Here is a 26,142-nt window from a genome sequence, read left to right as displayed (position 1 = left end):
ACAGCCAACTGCGGTTTGTACTAGTAGGATGGCTAGCATGTAGGATGTCTGGCATCGGGTACCAAAAGTAGAGTATTCTTTATAGAGAGTACAAAGAGAGCTCTCGGTTGCCTGTAACCAGATCACCCGCCACATCTCTAAGGAGAGTTCTTCACCTAAGGTCTTTTCCCACTTAAAGTGTTACTAAACCCACAACAGTAAAATCAGTCTGTATATGCAGTAAAGCATGCTTGTTATACTCACTGTGGAACCTAAGGAATTAATTCTCCACATTGTGTAAAAAAGGATGTTTGATCCTTTTCTCTGATCCTCCCCTTCTTCCATTGTCTGCTAAATATCTCCTGATAGAACAGAGGTTTGGAGTCACTCTGCACATGCTCAGATTGGTGTGTATTGCTAGAGAGAATTTTTTTCCTCTTGGGAGAGTGCATGTGATCAGCACAGGAGCAATCAGCACTGTGCAGACAGAAGGTAAGGAGACCTGAATCCTCCTAGAAGAGAATGAAAACTCCTCCTACAAGCTTTAACCAGTGCTCTGCTGGACACTGATAGAAGTCACAAGAGTGCTCCAACTACGGATGAGAAAAGGTATTTAGCAGTTTATATTTACTAAAATAATTGCATTTCCATGTTGTGTGTACTGTGGGAGACCAGATATAGTGAATGCAGGGTCCTGGGTTTAGTAACACTTTAAGCATGGGTGTTTACCCTGAGCCTGCATGGGATAGGCATTCAATATTTTATAAATGTCAGAAATTAAACCTTTTTGAGAGGGACCTGCTAAAATTGTCTGTTCAAAAGGGGTCAAGGGAAAAAATTGTAATGAGGGAGTAATAAACTGGGCATAATGGCGGATTTGTAAGTACCCATAAAACACCTGGGCATGTAGAAGTCCTTCAGTCCTGGGGTCAACCAGGTGGCCATAATGAAAAAGGTTCCTCGTCGACCAAGGAGAGGACATCAAAAATGTCAGCCTATCTGGCATTTTGGGATTATACAGAAAGGCAGTCAGAGAAGCTTCAGACATGAGAGCATATTTTTGGGATGTTGTATGCCACAGATTGCGGAGCTGAGTCATTGCTCCCAATAAATTGCTGGTATCTACCTCTGCATTTGCATTCCATAGGAGATTGCTTGGGTGGATCGGTGCCAACCACAGTTTTTCAATTTCAGTCCATTTATTTTAGGCCCATAATCAGGAAGCTTGATAATAGAATAAAAGATTTGGAAAGGCAAGGCCGCCATCACTTCGAGATGCCTGGAGAACCGAGCAGGGTATTCTATGTCTCTTGTAGCCCCAAACATAATCAAGTAAATCTATTTGCAGTCTTTTAATATGTGTGGTGAGTACAGGAATAGGCAGTGTTTCAAAGAGACATAAGAGTTTAACCACTTGCCGTCCGGCAGCTTATATATAAACAGCCGAACGGTGGCACTCCAGGGGTGAGTTGCCGTTCATAAACGGCACCCACCATTATGGACTGTGCGCGCTCCCTGGGAACGTGCAGCACCACGATCCGGTGTCCTTCGGACACAGTGGAACATTGATCGTCCTACGGGACATCTGTGCGAGGACCCGATCATGTGATCACCGATTGACAATCAGTGATCACATGCAGAGTAGTAAGCAAGATGTCACTTCTGACATCATTGCTTACTACATGTGAAATCTGTAAATGATCACAGAGGTCACATGGTACAAGGATATTCACAACAGCCTTGTACCATGTGACAAGCTGTGACCAATCACAGCTCACACAGTAGTTCTCAATGGCTGCAAGAATGCAGCCAGAGAGGAGAAATGATTGCTTTTACAGCCTTTATGGGTGTAAAAGCAATCAGTGTGTAAAAAAAAAAAAAAAATAATCATCACCCCCCACAAGTAGTACAGTGTCACCATGGTGACACTGTACTGCTAGGGTGACAGTATGTAGAAAAAAACCTATAAATATAAAAAAAAAAATAAAATGTAAAAAAAATTATAATTTGTGGTTATTAACTAATTTGGGTTATTTATATTTTTTTTAACTAAAAAGATAACTGAATAAATTTTGGGCAAGATTTATTATGAAATATTATTTATTTGCAAAATTCTATGAGAAAAACACTTTTTTCAATTTTTTTTTACTTTTTCATTTATATAGCAAAAAAAAATAAAAATCCCAGTGGTGAATAAATACCACCAAAACAAAAGCTTTATCCGTCTCAAAAAAATGCTAAAAAATTGATATGGGCACAGTGTGCATGACCACGCAATTGTCATTCAAAGTGTGATAGCGCTGAAAGCTGAAAATTGGCCTGGACAGGAAGGGGGTAAAAGTGTACGGACTGAAAGTGGTTAAGAAGTATGGACATTTTAAGAGATGTGATGTGACTAAGTAAAGAAATATTTCTTCCATTGGTGTACTGTTGACCTAATTTGATAGAAAATTGGAGGGAAATTTTCTATATATAATGTGGCATATGGTGGAGTGAAGTAAACTCCAAGATATTTAAGTGCTCTAGATTTCCAGGTGTAAGGAAAGGAGGACAGATGTTGCACTTCCGGAGCAGGGATATTAATGGGAAGAGCTGCAGACTTGGATCGTTATAGTGCCCTAGTAGGTTATAAGATAAACACATCAAATTCCACATATCAACAGGGTAAAGTGAGTTTGCTCTAGGTTAAAGTCAGGATAATATCATTTGCAAAAAAGGGAAATTTTTTATTCTTTTCCTCTAACTGGTATACCATGCATGTCAGGATTCTTGTGAATGGAGACAGCAAGGAGCTCTACACATAAAGCAAAAAGTAAGGGGGAGAGTGGGCAACCCTGTAGGGTGCAGTTAGCCATGATAAATGAGGATGAAATTTAAAAAGGTGTTTTAACCTGCGATTTGGGGTTACAATATAGTGGCTTAAAAGGATAAGTACACCTTTTGGACAAAAATGATAAAAGCAGTTTTTTGTAGGTAAATGTGCAATTATTTTTGTCCAAAGAAGCCTGGAAAGCATTGCACCAGCGATCAGTAGGAAATGGTTAGTTTTTTTTTTTTCTCATTCAGCCCACAGGCTACATAAATAAAAGAACATTACACGTATGCCCAACATTAGAAGAGTGGATGATGTTTGGCAGAAGCTTTTAATGTTGGCCATAAAATGCCAGAACAGTTCAAACACCCCCCAAATTACCCTTTTTTGGAAAGTAGACACCCCAAGCTATTTGTTTAGAGGCATGTTGAGTCCATGGAAGATTCTATTTTTCGCCACAAGTTTTTGGAAAATTATTATTATTTTTTTTTTACACATAGTTGTCACTTTAATATATTTCTCACACATGTCTTGGGTAGACCTCTTTAAAAGAATTACATTCTGTTGCTTTGCAGCCTGACATGAAGACAGACACTGTTTTTGTTTTATCCAGCTGTATTTACTCAACTTTACTGCAACTTATAACATCTAAGTGAAAGCTAGAACACCAACATGTTAAAAAAAAAATAAAAAAATTCAAAAACAGAATCACGGAGTTGGTAAAAGGATCACACTTCTCCTAAACTCAAACAGGTATAGCTTCTCCTTCTCAAAGGCACAACTGTGATCAGCTGTGGTCATTTTGATTAGCACAGCATGAAAAGAGCTTTCCAGGAGCATTTCAGTCTCCGGTAGTGCAACTGAAGCAAACAACTATTGCTGGCAAGGCACTTTCAAAAGATCTCCGAGATAAAGTTATGAACAGGCACAAGTCAGGCTTTATCAATGCCTAGGAGCACAGTCAAAATTATTTTTTAGTGGAAGATATTTGGTACAACACAGACCCTCCCTGGATCAGGACATCACTCCAAACTAGATGAAAGAGCCAGGCGAAAATTGGTCGAGGCTACCAAATCTGAAACAGTTGCAGGAATTTATGACAAAGAGTGGTCATTGTGTGCATGTGACAATAATCACAAATGTGGCCACTCCTTAAGAAAGGCCACATGCAGTCCTGAATGTACTTTGACAAAACACACCTTGAAGATTCTAAGGACACATGGTAAAAGGTGTTATGGTCAGAAGAGAAAAATAAATTGAACTATTTGGCTCAACACTAAGCGACAAATCTGGCGGAAATCCATTACAGGTCACTATCCAAATAACACCATACCTACAGTATAGCATGGAGGTGGTAATATCCTGTTATGGGGGTGTTTCTCTGCAGAAGAGATTGGAGCACTTGTCAGGATAGAAGAAAAAATGGATGGGGCAAAATACAATCAAATTCTGAAGGAAAATCTGCTGCCCTCTGCCATAAAGTGGTCAGTGGGAAGAAGGTTTACCTTCCAACATGGCAATGACCCAAAGCACACAGCAAAAATTACCATACTGGTTGAAGGAGAAAAAGGTGAATGTCCTTGCATGGCCTAGTCAGAGCGCAGACTTAAACCCCATTGATAACCTGTGGAATAACTTGAAGACTGCAGTCCACAAACTGCCAACATCAAATTTTACGCAACGTCAGAAATTCTGCAAAGAAGAATGGGCAAATATTGTAAAGTCTAGATGTGCTAAGTTAGTAGAGACATATCCCAAAAGACTAAAAGCTAGGATTAAAACAAAAAGTCATTCAATAAAATACTGACACAAGGGGGTGATCCTTTTTCCAACTCTGTGATTCTGTTTTTGCATTTTTTTATAAGTTGGTGTTATATCTTTCACTTGAATGTTATAAGTTGCACTGAGCAAATACAGCTGGATCAAACCAAAACTGTGTCCATCTTCATTTCAGGCAGCAAAGCAACAAAATGTGATTATTTTAAAAGGGGGGTGATTCTTTTCTATACCCACTGTGTGTGGATTTACTCCCCAAAACACATTCTGATACTTCTCCTGATTATGGTGATGCCATCACATGCGAGAGACTTTAGCAGCCTAGTTACATACAGGAACCCAAAATCCAATGAACACCTTCAGGTCTTCAAGTGCGTAATTTCATCATTTCAATTCCTGACTACCTATCTCAGGTTACAAGGCCCTGAAATGCCAAGATAGTACAAAACACCCCCCCCCCCCCCCAAAAGAAAAAAATGAGATCTGCAAAAACCATGCCTCCTATCAAATTCATTGGGGTACCTACTTTACAAAAAGGGGTCATTTGGGGGAGCGTTTGTACTATTCTGGCATTTCAGGGCCTCCAAAACTGTGATAGGTAACAAGGAAGCGACATGAGGAAGCTGGGCCCTTTGAAAACCTGAAGGTGGTCATTGGATTTCGAGCCCTGGCATTTTCGCACCTCAAGAAATATGACGCAATCAGAAAGTAAAAACTGTAAAAAAAAAAAAATATATATATATATATACACACACACCATAGTTTGTAGATGTTATAACTTTCAAGGAAACCAATTAATATACACTTATTTTTTTTTTCTTACCAAAGACATGTAACAGAATACATTTTTGCCTAAATTTTAACTAAATTGGATTTTGTTGAATTTTTCTTTTTTTTTTTTTTAGAACAGACAGAATTTTTTAAAAAAATGTACAGTCTTTATTCATTTATATAATACAAACCCAGATACCACAAAAAAAAAAAAAAGCTCCATTTATGTAAAAGAAAAAAATTTAATTTGGGCACAGTGTTGCATGACCAAGAAATTGCGAATTAAAGCAGTGCAGTGCTGAAAAGAAAAGAAAAAATTTCTGGTCATCAAGTAAAACCTTGCAGAGTTTAAGTGATTAAAGATGGATCTATGAGTGAACCTATACTTTTACAGAGCAAAGCCAACCGGTTTCACTTATCACTCCCCCCAAAATCACATTCTTACATTTCCTTTGCTCCCCTATCACTGTGCACTCAGCCCATGTGAAAGTGCTTATTGGGGGAAGGGGGATTAAGGGAAAGCATGTTTACCTAAAATCTCTTATATCATTGCTTTCTGAGAGTGTCAGACTGCATCCATTGTCATCAGAAAAATTTTATGTGAACAAAGCAAAATGTGCTTTTTCTAAAATTCCACTTTTGTTTCTTTTAACCCCTTCATGCCGGCCGCACACAAATGTGCAGCCTCCCGGCGTCTGGGCCTAGACGCCGAGCGGCCGCACATTTGCGTTCATGTAACAAAAAACATATGTGCTGAGAGCGCGCTCCCAGCACTCATGTGCGGTACTCATGAAAAGGTCCCGGTCCGCTCTTTCGGGAAGAGTCACGGCGGTCTCATGATCCCTAAACCACGCCCCACCTCCCAGCGTCAAACTCTTAAAGGGCCGGGAGGCGCCGGCGGGAAGGGGTTAAGGCCCCCTTAAATCTTCACCATAAGGTAAAATTGACTGCTGGCAACTTATATATGTAAAATGTGCTTAGGCTTTTTGTTTCACATAGCAACCAATCGGCATCCAACTGTAATGTTTGCACTGCAGAGCTGTAAATGAAACCAGGATTTTTGTTTCTGCATCACTGTCATCTATCCTTGGCAACTGGTTAAGAAAATATATTTATTTAAAATCGAATGTACTATACCCACTTTTTAGATTTCATCAACCAGAAGTCAGATTATTAAGAATGATCTTTATTAGGCTGCATAGCTATTAGGATAGAAAAACAGTATTGTAGATTTCTGTCAAACCTGTACGTCCTAATAATAATATACAAAATGTGCAGACTTCACAGTATAATGTCGCCATTTACAACAATACATTTCACAGAAGATGAATAGACAATTTAGGCCACAACTAAACTAGAAATATTTCAGATCTCTGATCAAATGTTTTTAAGTGAACTTTGGCTTACTAAAAAACAAACAAAAAAAACAATAAAACATTGATTTTTGTTTTTTTTAGAATGAGGAAGAGATACAAACATGGTCTACGCCTCTACATATTATATTACTTTACAGTCTTTACTGCATGTAGCAGTGGAAAAGATGTATGATACAGTGTTTTGTTAACGTACATAGTGGGAAAGCTGATGGTATCCCTTAACTTGCTGGAGGTATGTGATTTTCTAAGCCAAGAGGTACATTTTGTCACGGAGTGCAGAGCTTGTTGCAATGCTGAAATGACTTGACCTGAGCTGCAGGCCACAGAAAATCTCAATGGAACTGCAGGATGTTTCTTTGTATGGGGGTCCTTGGTGCCTCCTCTGGTCTCTTATCCATACAAGTGGTGTAAAGCTCAGACTACTGTGCATGTATGAAGATATATAGATTACACATATTCTGACGTAGTCACCAATTCAAACCACTGCCTGAGGGCATCACTAAGGGTTTCTGGAAGGGAGTTCACATCTCGAAGTATGATGTAGAATGGAAATGGAAATTGCTCCATGTAAGATATCATTTTTGGCATTTCTTTCGGAGTGGTAAATATCGGCACTTTTATATCCAGGATTGAATCCTAAAAACACAATAGAGACTTGTTAAAGGTCAAATTAGAAGGCACTTGCATTTATATTGTTCAATTGCTGTATTCAAACTTTAACTAAAGATGTGGCTATATCATGTTATATGGATGTAAAAAAATAGTTGCATCACTTGCAATGACTGACTATTCTGCCAAGTCTTAACCATGTTTGAGAAGAGCTAAACAAGGGACACAGTAAGGAAGGCATGTGTCTAAATCTAATCTTAATAAATCTAGGGGCAAATATACTGCAAACAAGGCGGTAGAGAGAAAAGGTTGCTCTCAATAATGCATTCTAAGGTACTTAGGAAGTCTCACATTCAAAGACCTACTAATGTCCAACGTGCAACCATATTGCAGAGAATAGGAGAAGAAAAAAAAAAACAAAAACAGCCCCCTTATGAAGCGCTCCTTTCTTCAGCTTTATTGAAAATATTAGGTTGTGTATGGTTTAGTGGTAAGGCAGATTACACACTTTCACTGAAGTGTTTGTCTGTAAAATAATGAAATGGTATAACCTACTTAAAAGTTAACATAGTCCCAGAGTTTCAAAGATTAAAAAACTGTTTAAAACAATATTTTTAATTATAAAAAAATGATTTTTTTTTAAATTGGCTGTACCTTGGACATTGGGTTATCCAAGATTATAAATATAATAAAGATGTTTGCGTTGCGGGCTGCTTTTACGGCATTTGTGACACGATCCTTTCCTTCCACAAATATTCCTCTTCCATCCGACACAATTATGAGGAGCTGGGCAGTTTCTTTAAGGAAAATACAAAAACATATATATTACATAGACTAGTAACACCAAAACACTAGTATTGGTACTGGAACTGTGGACAGAAGCATAATACTCCAAATAGTTGCATTATGGATAGTACTCATTTTGTTTTTTTGTCTTTTGAATATGAAAGATTAATTGCAGTAATTTTCTTTCAATTAATTTACATATATTCTAAGCCCCCATCTTTTGTTTTTTTAAAGGAGCTACTACAAGCAATTACCCAAGCAAAAATCAAGGAAAATCAAATCCTGATCATACATCTCATTACACTAGATTGGGCAATTCTGATTACACAATTTAAATAAATCTAGCAAAGATGCCTTGAATTCTGAGAAGGGCAAGAAGAGGTGCTATGACCTTTGTGAACACTCTGGGAGTAGAGGATAGGTTGAAAGGCAGAGCAAAAAACTGGAAGTGATTGATGCTACAAACAGGTGAATAAATGGGAACATGCAGATAGACATCTTGAATGCCATGTATTCCCCTTGTCTCAATGAGGCAATTACCAGCCTTCCGTGATTCCATTCAAGATATTAGAATTTGAAGGTATTTGTTGAGAGATTTTAAGTCCCGAATAGGGCAAACATCCACAATGGGTCGGTGGTGCGGTGAACAGGTTTGTGCCAGTACCTTCACAAGACAGGCTCAAAGAATTTTATTCAACTAAATCCTGGGACAAGTCATGGTTCAGGAAATTCTGCAAATCTGACTGTCCTTGGGCAGTTTTTGGTTGATTTGAGGGAAGAAAACTGAGGGTTAGAGTTTTTAGACTCAACTTTGTACTTATCTGAAACCACTGATTAAACACACCAGGTCTGGGATGTCTGTGACCCAGAGAGCAGCAAAATGTAACCAGATAACCATCCACTCTTAGGAGTGGGAGGGTGCCCTTCATTAGGAAGAGGGCTTTGGTGGGGACTTAGTTGGCTTTGTGGTCCAAGACTTGTGCCAAAAGGAGGGCTTAAAGTGGTTTTAAAGGCTGAAAGTTTTTATACCTTCATGAATAGAATGCATTAAAGTATAAAATACCTTCAGTGTGCAGCTCCCCCCTAGTACTTACCTATGCCTGATCGCGATCCAGCACTGTGCAGGAGAGCCTTGGCTCTCGCGGGTCTCTCCTCGTTGGCTGAGACACAGCAGTGCAAGCCATTGGCTCCTGCTGCTGTCAATATCAGCCAATGAGGAGGGAGGGCGGGGCAAAGCCATGCTCTGTATGTCTTATGGACATATAGGGTTGACTAAGGAGTAAGTATGCACGAGTGCTTGCTTTGGGGGCACTCAGAAGGAAGAATGGCCGAGTTGCACCAGAGAGGGACCCAAGAAGTAGAACGGGCAAGACCCTTCGGTGGCAAAAATACCATTTCTGGGTGAGCTCAATTGGTCTACATCACCTTCTTGTAAATGAGGAGTGTATTGGTAAAGACTTGGGATTGTTTGGTGGCTACCAGGACCGAATACCAGTGACTTAAGAGAAAAAGAGATTTTGGCAGCGGTGACAGCCTGAGACAACCCTGGATCCAGAGATTGCTCCTGGGAGGACTTGTCCCCATAGGATTCCTGATCCTCAACAGTATTCACCTCTTCCAGAGGAATTTCTCAACAGCTCATCCTTCCTCAAAAGGGGAGGTGGGGAAGGAGAGCATCAATGTTTGCATTACAGCTGTTCCAAGCCCTCAAAAACCCGAGAGCTGTTTACACAGTCCAAATATGGTTGCAAAAATTCCTCTCTTCAAACTAAGGAAATGAAGGACTGTGCCCCTGAAACCATAAAATTAGTAGATAAAAGCAGGGATTCAGAGCTATTCTGACCCTTTGGGGAGATGGAGGGATTTAGGAGCCCATCTCGTTGCCAGAACATGGCTATCTCTGCATTCAATTGCATTAGAGTCTGTCAACTGAAAAATCAGCTTTTGGTAGACATAGAATTAAAGCAGAATTCCAGTTAAAGTATTTTGCTGCAATGTCCACCTTAAGTTTGGTGCTGTTGCCGGCTTCTCCAGCTCGGAGTATTTCTCTTCTGGTTTGAATATCTGCCAACTTCAAACTACTTCCTCCTGTGAGCTCAGGCCATCAAGGACACCCCCTGAGGGTCTTTTTCAGACTGGTCTGGGTTCACAGTGCTACTGTATTGATTCACATTTACACGTCATTACACAAAGTATCATAGTTCAGTGAATTAATAAGGACTGTCCTCACAAGTCAGGTAGTGAGATCCAAATGCAAACCAGCATTACGTAGGTACATACACCAAGTGTGTGAAGGGTACAATTACGCTTAAAAAGTAACCAAAAGCTGCATCATGAAAATGAAATAACAAGTGTAAATGTTATTCAGTCAGATGCATGTATATACCCTGAAAATGATCCCGAGCACATCTAAACATGACACGTACTACCGGAATAAAACTGTCTTTGACTGAGTGGAAGTTAAAAATTTTCACGTTAACTGTGTATTATCGTTTTTAACCGCCGCCCGCCATATAAAGTAATGACGGGCGGGCAGCTTTTCTCTTGTTGACGTCGGGGGCGTGTGGCAATCGGCGGTGCGCTGTGTCCCTGGGACACAGCAGATCACTGATCACTGTAAAGAGCCAATGATGTCGGCTCTGTCATGTGATCAACTGTGTCCAATCACAGCTGATCACATGTAAATAGGAAATGCTGGTTATCAGCAGTCCTCTCCTCCCGCTAACAGCTCGTGAGGAGAGGAGAGCTGGTAATCGGCATTCCTCAGTGGGGACATCTACACTGATGATCAGTGCCCTGAAAATCAGTGTAGCCCCATCAGTGCCCATCAGTGCCACCTATCAGTGTCCATCAGTGATGCCTGTCAATGCCCATTAGTGCCACCTTTACAGTGTTTCCTCATCAGTGCCGCCTATCAATGCCCATCACTGCAGCCTCATAAGCGCACATCAGTGAAGGAGGAAAATTACTTAGTTTTTTGTAAATGAGACTTTTTTTTTTTAATTTTCAGTCTTTTTTAGTTTGTTCAGCAAAAAATAAAAACAACAGTGGTGATTAAATACCCCCAAAAGAAAGCTCTGTCTAAAAATAAATGATACAAATTTTGTATGGGTACAGTGTTGCATGACCGCACAATTGTCAAAGTGTGACAGCACTGAAAACTGAAAATTGGCCTGGGCAGGAAGGGGGTAAAAGTGCCCAGTAGGCAAGTGGTTAAACAACTCAAACAGTGAACTTATTTTCAGATTTCTGAGAGTCGTAGCTCTAACTTTTGGAAATATACTACACTCTATGGTAAACACATTGCCGTCACATTTCTTATAGCTACTCACATGTGAAAGATAGTGCTTACCTGGATTAGTGCCCGGAGATAATCGTTGTGCAGCTTCAAACATGGGGACTGAGGACTCCAAAAACTTGACACAAAACAGAAAATGATTTACATTAGACTGCACACCTCAAATATCTGCCAATTAAAAATATGAGTTTGTGCATCAATTCACAGTCTTCTAACCAAACATTTCTGCTCTATTACCTGGGCAAGCAAAGTCTTCTTTTGTTGGAACTTGCACTGATTAAGGATCCTGGAACCAGACTGCTCACTAAATTGTTCATGGAAAGGATGTAAAAGCTTGACGTTCTCTCCAAAACTAAATGTAAGACACGGTTAGTGTAAGATTGACCATTATTTAGAAACAAAAGGTTGTTTTACCCTCTTAAAGACTAATTCAAGTTATGCCAATCTTTCCTACATACTTTAGTCATCCATTTGTTTTGTCTGCGAGCGTAATATTCTAAGACACAGCTATCTCCTCCTGTGCCACCATCCCCTCCCTCCTAGATTGTAAGCTTGAAAGAGCAGGGCCCTCGATCCCCTCATGTTTTGCATTGTATTGGTATTGTTCTGTCACATGTTCTGTCCCCCTTTGTAATGTACAGCGCTGAGCGAACTATTGGCGCTTTATAAATACTGAATAATAATAATAATAATAATAAGACCGAACATAACAGACAAATAACAAAGAGGGGAGGTACATACCTATACACAGCAATTTGTCCCACTTCAAGTAAAGTTAATGCATTTCCAATCACAGCTAATGCTTCATAGGCAAGCTGAAAAAGAAAGGAAATTATTGTATTTTTAAAAACACCAGACTGGGAGAAATGTGCTACAAGTAAACAATCAAGAAGTTATTACCTGTTTAGAATGGTTATCAACCATACTGGCAGAATCATCAATAGCTAGACAGATCTGGTATTGACGCTTGCTGGGTTTTGTTCTCCTCAGCCAAATTTTGTCTTTTCTAAACTGACTGGCAATATATGGAATTACCTTCCTCATATTCAGCCTCTTTCCTGTTCGATAATCACCTCTGCAGAGTGAAACAGATGTTTAGATGATTCAAGGCTCAATTTAATCAGCTGTCAATCAGGGATGACAATATTATAATGGTGTAAGGGAATATTAAAAGAATTTCTCTAACCAGCTGCAGACTGCTTTTATTATCAGCAGTTACACTAGAAGACCCAAATTCAAGGCTAAACTTCAACATAAATTAAGAATAATAAGGTCTGCTGTTTTTCACCATAGACTGCCTTTTTTGTAAGTGAACATTACAACACTATACTTACTTCAGCTTGGCTGCCTGTGTTGGCTCCAATATGAGCCTCAGTTGCTCACACAACTGCTGAGACAGAGAACCAGTGAGCAGGAGATATCTCTGCCACATTTCAGATGCTGCCTTCTCCTAAAACAAAAAGAAATAGCAGCTATTTGTTATACGTACATAAGCCATGCAATGCAAAACTACAGTTTAATAGTTTGTCTGCCAGAGTTCCTGGCTCTCACCCACACTGCCATGAAGTCTCACATGGACACTGGACTGACATAATCGTAACCTAAAGTGTAGGTGACAGTGTTTCTCTTCTATTGCATAATTATAAAACTACAGTTTTTCAAGAGTTAGGTTCAGAGTTAAAGTGATATTAAATTCAAAAACAAAAATGCAAATTTTTCTCTTTATTTCATGTGACCAAGCCAGTAACAATTCCTGTCTGAGGGTCCCTCAGAGGATAATGTAAAGGTGGCCATACATGGTTCAGACAGTGTAAAACTGGCCATACATGGTTCAGTTTTTTTTGATCAGCCAGTTGGCTAAAACAAACAGATATTATATTCAGACAGCAGGGTAATTCCCCCACTGCCAGAATACACAGATCAGCACTGATCAAGCAACTTTATCTGATAGGGCAGTTGAATAGACGTCAATTAGTAGACTGACTTCTCTTTAACCACAGTGGTCACACGGACTGAAATTTGGCCAGTTCAGCAGGGACTAGCTGAATTTCAGTCTATGTATGGCCAAGCTTTAGACAAGCAGATTTAAAAAGGACATTACTAACAAATTGAGACTGATCTCTAGCAGTTACAGCAGTTTTTTCCCTTTTGGGATAAAGGTTTTACATAAATGGAAAAAATATGACTAATGTAAGCACCTTTGTCAGTGTTAAACAGTATGCGTCAACCTTCTAACTGCTACTGTACTTTGTCTGGACAGCTTGGTCTGCTGAAGCAAGCTGAAACTTACTGACTGAATCACCAAGTGAAAATAAAGGAAACAAGTCTAATAAAACGAAAAAATAAAATGCAGTCACATCTAAGAACTGGTAACCTGCAAATTAATACATAACATTTAAAGTGACTTAAAAAAAAAAAAAAAAAAAAAAAAAAAAAAAAAAAATTACATGCATGCTATACTTACCTGCTCTGTGCAATGGTTTTGCACAGGGCTGCCCTGTGCAAAACCATTGCACAGAGCAGGTAAGTATAGCATGCATGTAATTTTTTTTTTTTTTTTTTTTTTTTTTTAAGTCACTTTCACTGCTGTCTCTGAGCCAATGAGGAGACAGAGAGCTGGAAGAGCTGCAGCTGATTGAGATCAGGCTCAGGTAAGTAGTGAGGAGGGGGGGTGCACAGGGGTTTGCTGGGAAAAACAGAGCATTGAAGCTTTTTCACCTAATGCAGAGAATGCATTCAAGAAAAGAACCTTCAGCCTTTCCAACCACTTTAAGCTCTGCCTCCAGTATCGTCATCCATGCTCACAACTAGGGTACCTCATAGCTAAAGGTTCAAAGAGAGGACCCTACATAGAACAAACACATCCGTAGAAGAATGTAGGTTGGAAGAACCCTATAAGGTTATTCAATACCATTACAGAGCAATTGCTTTTTACCTACACAGTACAGAAAACAAATGCTTGAAACTCTTGCTTCAAGGAAAATTAGAGATGGCTGTATGCTAGTTAGCAAGAGAGGGTATTCAAATCCCTCTAGTATCTTATGCATGCCCAACTCCCCAATCCCCCTCTCCTAACTCCTTTCCCACAGAGTAAACAGAATGTGGTTGAAGGAAAAAAAATATAAAGCATTTCTAAATATTTTATTGGTTCCCTCACGTTTCGTCCTGCTGTCAGATTCATTGTACAATAGGTACACTGAGGTAAATAGGGACCAAAACAAAGACTTTAGACTCAATCTACCCACCTCCTCTGCATCCCCAATAGGATGCGTCTGCCACTCCTCCAGTTGCTTTTCAAGCTCTCTTCTAAGCTCTTCAGGGTTTTCGGGGGTCTGATGGAGATAAATAAATTGTACAGTGAAGATGATATACAGTACACAAATGTATTAAATCACAAACAGGAACAGGTGGTTGCTTTTATGCAGCGTTTCATAAAACACACTCCACTGGAGCAAACAAGGAGCAAAATGGAGTCTCAAAATTAAGAGACAAGGAATGAAACAAAGGTTAGCCGAGTAATTCAAAATCTACAATAAAATGAAAAACCAGACAACAGGAATTTTGATGTACCTGTAAATTCTACATCTTAAAGTAAAATAGAGAACATAGGAATGAATTCTTAGACCATGGGTTAAATTCCTCACACAAAAGCTGTGCTGGGACAAAATAAGCTGACAGTAGTAGCACCTTGCAGCCGAAGCATGCATTAGCAATCTCAAAAAGTTATCTGGCAAAAAATGGTTTTGAAAATAAAAAAGAGGATCAGATGGTAAGTCCCGTAACTTGTGATAAAAACAGATAATAGATGCTGTAAAACGTCCAAGAACCCCAACATCTCTGAGGGAATGGGCTCAGGTAAGGAAAGAGATACTATCTGTGGATAGAAGCCTTAAAATAAAGGCCAAATCACTCAGCCAAGTGGAAGAGGAACCCATAAAAGGATCGCCCAGTGAGGAAACAGAAGGGTTAGTTCCCAAAACAAGACATGTCAGAGGTAAGCATAGATTACATTCCTGACATTCTCACAGAAGGCAATAAGAACAGCACTAAGGCAGCAAGAACTGGCTTTGAGGCTACTTGTTCTAGATGTAGCTTAAGAAAACACAGGGGGTTCCAAGAAGATAATAGCGGTTGTCAAGGCAGAACCAACAGCTACCAAGAGCAATGGAGAGAAGAAAGCTCCATTCTTATAAAGAACCTTTAAAAGGAGTGATCCCACTGAACACGAGGGGAGGGTTCTGTGTGGCCAACAGCACCTGAAGAAAAAGCCAGATGGACACAGCAGGTTTCAGCAGGATGACGAAGAGGAGCAACTACTTGCAAAGAGTGCACAAGGAGTGTTAGAGCCAAGGTATTATAAAAGAAAATATAAAAGGCTGAAACAAGACCCGTAGGTTACCAAGGGCTAGTTGTTTGGCAATTGCCAAACTGTCACAGGAACAAGTTCTGGAATGGGGTTCATTATCACACTATTATTATTATACAGGATTTATATAGCGCCAACAGTTTGCTCAGCGCTTTACAATATAATGGGAGACAATACAGCAACAATACACACTAGGTGATAACTACTTCACATGATTAACTGCAGTCTGGTGGGAAGCAATTTGCATGTCCCACAGAAAAACGGCCACCCAATTTAGAGGTTGGAATTAGCCTACCTAATGAATACCAGTAAATTAAAGATGTGCATGGAGACGGAAATCATGTATAAGGGAAGCACTGAACAGGAGCAGCGTGACTTGTTCTAGTACAAAACCAGGAAATGGAATCAAACAGTATACAAGATCAGTTTTTTTAGAAGGCAAGAGCAGAATGGGTTCTTAGCCCATAAAATAATCAACTTGGTAAATGGCAAACCTGATACGGGGAGGGAGGACAAATCAGAGCTCAGGGTAGAGTGAGGATTTAAGCCAGGGAGGTGCATTAATGTACTAGGGAGTAAAAAAACAAAAACAAAAAAAAAAAAGCTCTAGGTAGTGGAGCATAGCTCCTCAAAATAGTCCTGGTGACTGAGTAGAGATAACTAGTGTTGGTCTCTAAAGAGTCCACCAGCATAAATTGAAATAAATTCTCAGGGCGAGTCTAATGAGGGGTGCAACTAAGAGTTTGCTCCTGAACATGGACCAGACAGACAAAATGTAATGAAGGAAAATATGAATAGGAATGATGTAGGGATTAGACCCAGAAATAGCCAGCAGCGCTGATTAGTATATTCTGATGGCCGGGAAGTCTTCCTGCTGTTAGAATACCATAGCTGAGTGGATGTGTGAAAATTACTAATGTATGGGCTGCCTTAATCTTTAATAATAGACATTCTCTCGCATGACGTATTGAGTGGCAGGTCTTAAGAATATAAGGCAGACATATTGGCCGGTCTGTAGAAGACCTTGCAGGAGTCTAACCAATGCATCAGTTGACAGATATTTTAAAGAACACGAGTCATCCTAAACAGACAAGGGTTTTTATGTAGGATTTGGCTTGTCCTTGTATAGTATCCTAAAAGGAAAGGACATGACCAAATCTTGTTATCATAAGCTGTAGGAAAATGACTTGGTCGGAACCACACAGATTTCCAATGTAGTGCATGCCCTACTTTTGCTGCGATTTGCATAGACATCTGTGTCAGATATCTTACAAATCGCACCTGAAATCGGCATGTCCCCTGACTTTAAGATCATGCGACTTAGTGAAGTTGGGCTTGATGTGACCGAGGTGTAACGCCCCATAGATAGTGTGGACAAAAGGAAAAAAAAAAGTCAAGAAATCGAAGTTTTAAACTGAGAGAATAAAATTTGTAGATGTGTCCCCTTGCACCTCCAGGGGTGGAGGTAAACCTTCAATGTGAAGTAGGCTACTTAGCAGGTCCAGTGGGCTTAGAGGTGGAAGGTCTTCCATGAAAGTAAGGACCTGCAGTAGATGATGCCTTGATTGTATATGTAAAGTAGAGGAGGCCAATTCAATAGGTAGGAGCGATTGTGGATAGTGGGGTAAGGACCCCTCTCTCCCTTCCCTCAGTATCCACTTCAATGAATTCTTCAAGGGATTTTCCAAAGGTGATCTCATCTTTTAAGGGAAGAAGCAAGAGGCACCTTTCCCAAGCAGGGTTATTCAACCAAGCTCAAAGTCATAAAATTCTGTGGATGTGGACATTCTGCAGATTTGATGAATCGCATTCTCCATGATGTCTATGAAGAATAGTAAGGCTGAGGCTGCAAGTACAAGCTGTTAGGAGAAAGATTTGATTATTGACTATTGATGTCTCTTGTCCAGTTTTCCATAGCAAAATAAGACTTTATAGTAGAGTCTGGCCTACTGAATCCTTAAAAAAAAATAACTTTTTTTAATCAGCTGCTGCACTTGCAGGGTTCTGATGAGTAAATTGGCAGGGTCTGCATTCCTTTAGATGTGATTTTCATTTGGGAGTATATCACCAGAAATTATATTTATGCAACAGGGGATGCCTAAAATCTGGCTTGCATTTTAGTGTAGCCAATCACACACGCAGGAAATTACATTTCTGGGGGAAGTTCTGTACACAAACTGTACAGAATGCCTTCAGGTTGCCATATTGCATTTTACGCATTTCATTGTATTGAAATCTTCAGGGAAGTCCCTAAGGATAAATAATCCAATGAAATTAGTAAGGGGGAGTGGATTGGTCTGGTCGTGACGTCATCCTGCACAGTAGGTGCCTGCTTGCAGTCTGTATGTTACAGCTGAAGCCAGCACAGTTTAAAGTTACATGTGGTCTATTCCTTAGTGTTGCGAAGGACACTGGTCCTATATAAGTGCAATTGATTCATTTCAGTGCTTTTAGAAATAAAAGGTTTTATGCTGGGGAGCCTTTTCGCTCTTTGCTTTCAACCAGTGTTTGCTGTGGGTTAATGAGAACATGGAATAAGATTAAAAGATCATGTTTATGGTGAGAGAGAGCTGATCTTGTGGAGTAGTGTGGTTCTGAGCAAAAAAAGATCTGTTTGGTGATCATTAGAGTGGAAGATGGAGCTCTTAGGGGTGTGAGCACTTTGCATCAAGATGATTTCTACAGATGAAGATTTTAGAAATTTATTTAAGCACTGGACACTTTAATAAGCTTATTATGTTTGAGGAGTTTTATCACAAGATGTTTTTATATGAATTTGGAGTTCAAGGTTTATGTTTTATGTATTTAAGTCACATATGAATTATGGATAGAGGTGTTGCTTTTTCACATGCATTGACAGTGCTGTCACACATACAGTCATGGCCAAAAAAAAGGCACCCCTGCATTTCTGTCAGATAATGAAACCATTTCACCCAGAAAATTGTTAAAAAAAAGTGAACAAAAAGACAAATCTGACACATTCCACATAAAACTCCAAAAATGGACTGGACAAAATTATTGGCACCTTCTCAAACTTGTAAGAAACAATTGCATTCCAAGTTCGTGATGCTCCTGTAATTTGTAATTAAAGTCATTTGTTTCAATTAACAGGTGCTAAACCTGTCTGTTGTGCGTCTCTGTGTGCCACATGGAGCATACAGAAGAGCAGCAAAGAATTGTCTGAGGATTTGAGAACAAAAATTGTGGAAAAGCACAGACAATCTCAACATTACAGTTCCAGAGATCTTAATGTTCCTGTGTCCACTGTGCGCAACATTGTCAAGAAATTTACAGTCCATGGCACTGTAGCTTATCTCCCTGGATGTGAACGAAAGAGAAACTGATCAAAGATTGCTGCGAAGGTTTGTTCAAATGGTGGATAAAGAACATCAATCAACTTCCAGACAAATTCAAGCAGACCTTCATGCACCGGGTACAACTGTGTCAGCTTGCACTATACATCGCCATCTGAATACAAAGGGACACTATGGTAGGAGACCCAGGAGGACCCAACTGCTGACACAAACATAAAACATCCAGATGGGAGTTTGGCAAAACTTATCTGAGGAAGAATTCTTTTGGGAGAATGTGCTGTGGACAGGCTAAACAAACAAAATTACAGCTTTTTGGTAAAGGCCACCAATCTACTGTTTTAAGAAAAAGCAATAAAGCCATTAAAGAATACAGTCCCTACAGCCAAACATGGTGGAGGTTCACTGATATTTTGGGGTTGCTTTGCTGCTTCAGGCACTGGATGTCTTCATAGTGTGTATGGCATGAAATCTGAAGACTACCAAAGAATTATGGGGTGCAATATAGGGCCCAGTGTCAGAAAGTTGGGTCTCCATCAGAGGTCATGGGTCTTGCAGCACGACAAAGACACAAAGCACACATCCAAAAGCATCCAGAAATGGCTTAAGATAAAACGCTGGAAAGTACTGAACTGGCCAGCAATGAGTCCAGATCTCAATCCCATAGAACACCTGTGGAGAGATCTCAAAACAGCAGTTGGGAAAAGGAACCCTTCCAATCTGAGAGACCTGGAGCAGTTGGCGAAAGAAGTGTGATCCAAAATTCCAGTATACAGGTGTAAGAAACTCATCGATGGTTACAGGAAGCGATTGAGTTATTTTTCCAAGGGGTGTGCTACCAAATATTTAATTGAGGGTGTCAATAATGTTGTCCATTTTGGGGGTTTTGCGTGGAATGTGTCAGATTTGGCTTTTTGGTTCTCAACTTTGTGTCATACCAATACAAACAAAAGAAAGACATGAGAATGCCTAAACATTTGTAATTGCAACAATTTGCTGGGCGAAGTGGGGCATTATCTGACAGAAATGTAGGGGTGACAGTATTTTATTCTTGGCCATGACTGTGTATATATATATATATATATACACACACACACATACACACACACACACACACACACACACACACACACACACACACACACGGCTTAAAATTTCAAGTCCTGAGCTACTAGCAGGCCGTAAGAGTTACTCGCTGCCAGTTGCCCCACCCAACAGCTACCCTGCCATGCCCCTAATCCCTCCCCTAAACACGCCCTTGTAAACTCTCTCATTAAATGACACTGTTAAATGTTTTATGCAGAATACACTTACAGAAATAAATATATACCCACCTTCACCCCCCCCCCCCCATAGCCATGTCCGCAACCTCCTTTGAAGGGGGAAAAAAAAAAAAAAGGGGGGGGGGTTGTATGTGAGAGAAAAAGAGGGCAGAAGGGGGGCAAAAAAGGGGGGTGATAGGTATTTCTGCTACTCAGAATTATGGCACCATCCCTCCATAATTTGAGGTTATAAGGAGCACACAACCCCCCTCTTAGAACACATGGTCTCCATTATGGTACAATGCCCCCCCCCCCCAGAACACACAGGGCCCCCTACTACATAAAATGAATACAGAGCCCCCCCAACCACCACATACACACACAAGTCTCCCCTCTGGCTCTCTCAGCCTGTCACACTCCGTTTCTCAGCACTCCTGTCACAGACATTTCTCCCCCTTCCTCCCACTGTTACATGCGGAGTTCTCACCAGTCTGTGGATTCTCCTCCTTCTTGGGCTCTGTCAGTCATGCTCTCCTCTCACCAGACCGGACTCGTAGCACGCTTGCACAATCCATCCTGCGGCCCCTCCCCATCCTTTCAGGAGACTGTCATAGGACCTCCTAAGGACCTTGGGTAGTGTGTGAGTGCTTAATGCCTAAAAGCTTATTCTGCCTCTGGTGCCGGCACCCCGCTCCATATCCATTGGCTGTTTGATCGATCTAGCCCTCGCCCCCATGTAATTTCCACTCGCGAATTTCAAGGCCTGTGTGTATGCACGCGCACACACACATTTGTTTATCTTGTGTTCTGTGTCTAAGATCTTTCTATATATGCCATAAAATGCATTTGCTAAACAGTTGGTTGCCAAGAGCTATGTTTATATAGATTTTTTGTGGTTTGTTGTGTTGTATTTGAACTTCCGGGGTAGCCCTGTAAGGTAGATATTTTACAGGAGTGGTTTCCTGGTTTTACATGGACTAGCATATTTAAATACACTAAACCTGTTAAAGCCAGAGACCAGCTAACACATTATAAGCAGTTAGAGCAACAGTTTTGTTCCTTTTGGGATAAAGGTTTTACATTAATAAATAAAAGTTGACCATTGTAAGCACCCTTGTCAGTGTTAGGGCTAGGTTCACACTTCTGCAGGTAGTATGGCCCACGTTTGCAGAAGCAAAGCAGCCCATTCGTTTGAGGATGAATGTTTTTAAGCCCTGGACAGTGATGGCTTTATTAAAGCTTTTTGCCGTCTGGGTAATGACATAGTTGCAGAAAAAACAGTCTTAATTAAGTAGATTTCTTGTTATGTGCCTGGGATAAAACTAGAATGGAATGCATAGACTGGTGTTAACGTTGGGCCCAGCTCTGTTGCAAGGGAAGCATTGTCACTATGAGTTTAAATGTTTTGCAGGCATTCTGCAAAGCAAATGTTTGCCTGAGCTGTTGCCACTGCTCCCTTGTGCCTGGTTTCCATCATTGCTATGGGTAACCATATTCCCCCTGAGGGGCACTCATGGAGTAGGGACCAAAAATGAGGTAAGCGTGTCCAGAAAGGAGTACACAGCAACCTAGGTACAGATCATTTTGTATCGACCTCCTCCTAGGAAAAGGGCGGAAGAAGCGCCCGCGCTCCTTAAAAAGGGTTTTGGGTGGAGGTGGTGGTAAATCATGTAAATCAGTGGGATGATGTAACATGTGGTCAACCACCTGAGACTAAGCTTTTAAGTGGTTGAGTTTTAACACCAAGTTTGAAAAGTCTACACTATAAAAGTGAATGCATTCCAATATTTATTGCATGTAAAAGCATACTATTCTGGATAAACATAAATAAAGCAAGTAATGGAGGTAATATGTTTAATGCTTGCTACTGGCTACAGTAAAGGTTTAGTAAATAGGGTCACCCTGCCTTATTATATAGGGTCCAGGCTTCACCGTGGGTATACCACTGATGGGGTCTTTGGAGCATAGGTTCCATAGGGAATGGCCACAGCGCTTGACCAGGATAGCACCCTGTGGCTAAATGCATGCATTGCACCAACTGCCAAGGTGAATGTTCTTATGCAGGATCCAGGGCCTGAGGAAAAGTTACAGGCTACCCCCTATGGTGTGGTGTCTGGGTGTGATTCCCAAGGTTTTACTAAGGTTGCACTGATTCGGAAACACTGCTTCTATTGTTGTATTAGAAGACCGTGAGGAGTTTGATCAAAGAATCTGAAGTAAAATATTAAACTAGTTAGGCTAAGATTGATTTCTCTGAAAGGGAAAAGAGGTCCATCACCTGAGGACTTGCAGCGATACTGCGTTGAATCTGTTGATCATTGTTATTATTGGGCCTGTTGACACAGGTCTGTTTGCCTGGTTGTTGCTCACACTTCTTATTCATTGCCTGCAGATGTATCAGGGTCTATAAATATCAAGCCTGTACTGCACAAATAAAATAAAATTGACTAACCTGTAATTTCCATATCAGAGTACAGTACAGGATACACTCAATATTCTACTACAAATATCCGCCATTGTTATTTGCCCATTTGTTGTAAATGCAAGTTGAGCTTACCATTGCAGATCCTTCTTTTAAAAACTCCCAGGCAGTATGAATGGTAGACTCTGTGCTTCTCTCATGTTTCTCCTTATCCACATTTGTAGGTTCCACATCTTTTCTCTGTACATCTTCTACCATTAGTCCTTGCAAGTCTAATTTGCTTTCCTCGGGCCCTGCTTTTATAGACAATGCAAGAGATTTACATAGGGTTCCGAAGCTCAGTTTCAATGCACCCTTCCCTGTTAGCTTAAACATCTACAAGTCGATCTATTGCAAGTGCTTTTGATTTAATTTTTCAGTCTCATTAGTTTCTTTTGTTTTTAATTTAAAAAAAAAAGAAAAAAAAGGGTAGTTTAGATTTATGACTGGGTGAGGATACCAGCTGCACATTGCTTATGAATGATTGCACAGATTTAAAACACAGCTTTCAGTACCCCAACAATACTGCCAAGCATCAGCACTGCAATTCAGGTACTTAAATGTTGCTATTTATAAGTCTTCTTCCACAATCCAGGTATCCTGAATCAAATTCTACTTTAACTGACAAGTATCAATACTTTCTAACAGTGTTGTGCCAATTGGACCATCAGTATAATGGGTGGGCTTATTGAACATCAGGAACAAGCCGGAGGAGGCAGAGTCTGTAAATAACACTACCAGGTACTGTTGAAAGCTGCTACTTACACCAGCTGTGGATTCGAGGCACTGGGCTGCAGCAAAAGGCATCCAAAAGTTAGATGCAGACATTATATACTGCCTCTACTGTAGTGTTTTAAGCCTCTGTGTATTTTGAAAGTGTTTGTAGTATAAATGATCTGTTCCAGTTTAGAACAAAAGCTATGTGCATCTACTTAAATTAAAGAACTGTGCAGGAATGTACTGTGTCAAACCCTTTACAAAGACTCTGTTCTTATTATGACTCCTAAAGTGCTCAAGCTGCTTTAAACCATCTGCTTACTTACCTTGTGTTATAGACTCATTGGATCTTTTTTCCTCTGGCTTTAGGTGCTCCACATTGACCGCTTCCAATGTTTCATCTTCCTTTGACTCCATTTCTACATCCTGCACAGTACTGTTATCTTGTTCCTCCTTATGTGGCTGGGATTTCTCTTGATCTTTGCTGGCTGTATCTGCATTGTGAAGAAGAAATGTTATGAGCAAACAGTTGACAAGCCATGCTGTAAACGGCCATGTTACAATACCGACTCTAAATGTACCATATGTCTGAGCATCATAGGACTGTGCTCCTTGTTTGATGTGCTCATAAGCATCAGCCTCTTCATTTTGTTGTGCTTGTTTGTCTTCATTTCCCATTTCACTGGCAGTGTCCATAGTCCGCAACCGCTTATGAACCTGCTCATTCTGATCCCCTAAAGTGCGATCGTCATCTGCTTGCCCAGGCTTACGTTTGATGCTCTAGTTAAAGAAAAACAAAAAAACAAAAAAAGATACGCAAGAGCAAAAGCTAAAGGGACTACTATGGGCAATATTTATCTATTTAAATTAATTGTTTAACAAAAGAGTATTGTATTCTTGAAAAGGAAATCAAATTTGTGGTTTGACAGAGTGACATTTTAATGTACTCATAAACATTAAAAATGTGCAAACTTGACTGCAGTCATTAACTAGCATTGTGTTCAATGAAAATTCTCTTTCCTTCAAGAGGAACATAAAATAAGTTAACTGAATGCTGACAGTGTCAGTATAACAGATAAGCAATTTACCTGTGTATTGCGCACACTTTGCTTCTGAGAAGCCAGGCGGGCCATTAGTTTGGACTCGTGCCCTTCAGACTGACTTGCATCAGCATAGCCATTTCCGTGTTCCTAAACATTACAGTACAAATACATTTCAGGTTTCAAAATAATATTGGTCATTTACCATAGGATCAACTCTATGAACCAAATAAAATATTTTTTCAAATGTTGACAGATCATGCAAATACTATCATCTTGTCTGCCTAAAAGCTCATTCACGCTATCTGCAGTGACTGGCACTATTCTGTACTGAACACCAATCATCGCACGGGCGCATAAAAATTAAATGTTTTCTGTGTGCCCCGTCCGCATCACAACGCTGGTCTGTTGTGCGATGCAGAAAAGTGAAAACATACTGCATTTTTTTTTAATAGTGTACAGGATGGCAGTGCAGTTCAACATGCTGCACTTCTGTGAAGAGACATGATTATACGTGTCAATTTGCACACTTAAAAAAACATAAAAAAAAAAAAGGAGAGTTTGATGCATTTATTGTCTGCACAGTGTGAATGAACCTGTTTTATAGCACATTTATTTTCCATCAAACACAATACCAATTATGAAAAAAAATTTGATAACTGAATTTACTTGTTTGGCTTCATCCTTTTCCGAAGCAGCACCAGCCAATTCAGCAGCGTCATCACTTTGTAGGTTGTCCTCTGCAGTCTTGCCATATGTTTCATGCTCCATTCTTTCAGTGGAGTCCTGCACCTTATTTTCAGGCTTTTCATCATTCTAGTAGAAAAAAAGATCCATCCTGGTTACCGTTTTTGCATATGTAAAAAGCATATGTTGTTTCTCTATATGCATATAGTTACAATGCACATATAGAAATAATATGCTTTAAAACATCACACTGTGATGCGATTTACATTATAGAGCATGCAGAGTGTGTGTATTTTGAGCAGATCAACTGTAGTTATTACTGGAGTTTTTGATCTGTATATTAGCCATGTAGCCACTGATGCCTCCCTCTGGTGGCTAAGCCTATGTTTGACAGTTCGGATAAGCTATCAGCCAAAGGGAGAGCATTGCTTTTGGCTTACTCGTATGCAAAAACTGGTTCTATTTGTTTGACCTTATAGCTTCATTCACATAGGTGTTGAAGCCCATAGACCATGAATGAGCTGTGTGTTTATGCGGCTTGAGCTCCCAGGGTGTGCCCTGTAAGTGTATAGGGACACAGCAGATGCATGGACCCCTACTCTGACATGTGGGTGAGTGTCACTAATGCAGACAATGTGTTTTCGGGCCACTGATCCGCACGACTGTCAGCTGCGTCCATGTAGAAACTGTGTGCCTTACACGTACATGGGCTGCCTGCATTCAGCACCTAGTGGTTTGAGTCGCATAGACACGTTGTCCATTCACAGTGCCTGTATTAAAGATGCCTAAAATGTGGCATACTATAAGTACTAAATCTTCCTCCATTCCTTTTTTGTTTGTAAAGAACATAACAGATAGATGGTCCATGTTTCTGTTTTATGTATTAATGAA

At 40.1% G+C, this 26,142-nt stretch overlaps 1 protein-coding gene across 1 annotated transcript in view; it reads right to left on the bottom strand.

Moving 5' to 3' along the window:
* Positions 1-6,508: 6,508 nt before the first annotated feature.
* The window catches only part of LOC149450867 (midasin-like), a gene marked incomplete at its 5' end in the record, with an annotated part of 107,224 nt that continues 87,590 nt past the window's right edge, over positions 6,509-26,142 (bottom strand). Inside the window, 13 exons of the mRNA XM_089691289.1 lie at positions 6,509-7,350; positions 7,978-8,120; positions 11,462-11,525; positions 11,645-11,759; positions 12,149-12,222; positions 12,308-12,482; positions 12,742-12,857; positions 14,653-14,739; positions 22,904-23,061; positions 23,851-24,018; positions 24,106-24,304; positions 24,613-24,714; positions 25,234-25,380. Of these exons, the coding sequence (XP_089547415.1) occupies positions 7,162-7,350; positions 7,978-8,120; positions 11,462-11,525; positions 11,645-11,759; positions 12,149-12,222; positions 12,308-12,482; positions 12,742-12,857; positions 14,653-14,739; positions 22,904-23,061; positions 23,851-24,018; positions 24,106-24,304; positions 24,613-24,714; positions 25,234-25,380 (1,737 nt within the window). The remainder of the gene's footprint in view (positions 7,351-7,977; positions 8,121-11,461; positions 11,526-11,644; positions 11,760-12,148; positions 12,223-12,307; positions 12,483-12,741; positions 12,858-14,652; positions 14,740-22,903; positions 23,062-23,850; positions 24,019-24,105; positions 24,305-24,612; positions 24,715-25,233; positions 25,381-26,142) is intronic.

This window comes from Staurois parvus, unplaced genomic scaffold (genome assembly GCF_062004578.1).
Source record: "Staurois parvus isolate SC_StPar_1 unplaced genomic scaffold, SC_StPar_1.0 ptg000561l, whole genome shotgun sequence".
Taxonomy (NCBI): Eukaryota; Metazoa; Chordata; class Amphibia; order Anura; family Ranidae; genus Staurois; species Staurois parvus.
Note: the sequence above shows the minus strand (reverse complement) of the source record. Positions and strands in the feature narration are given on the sequence as shown.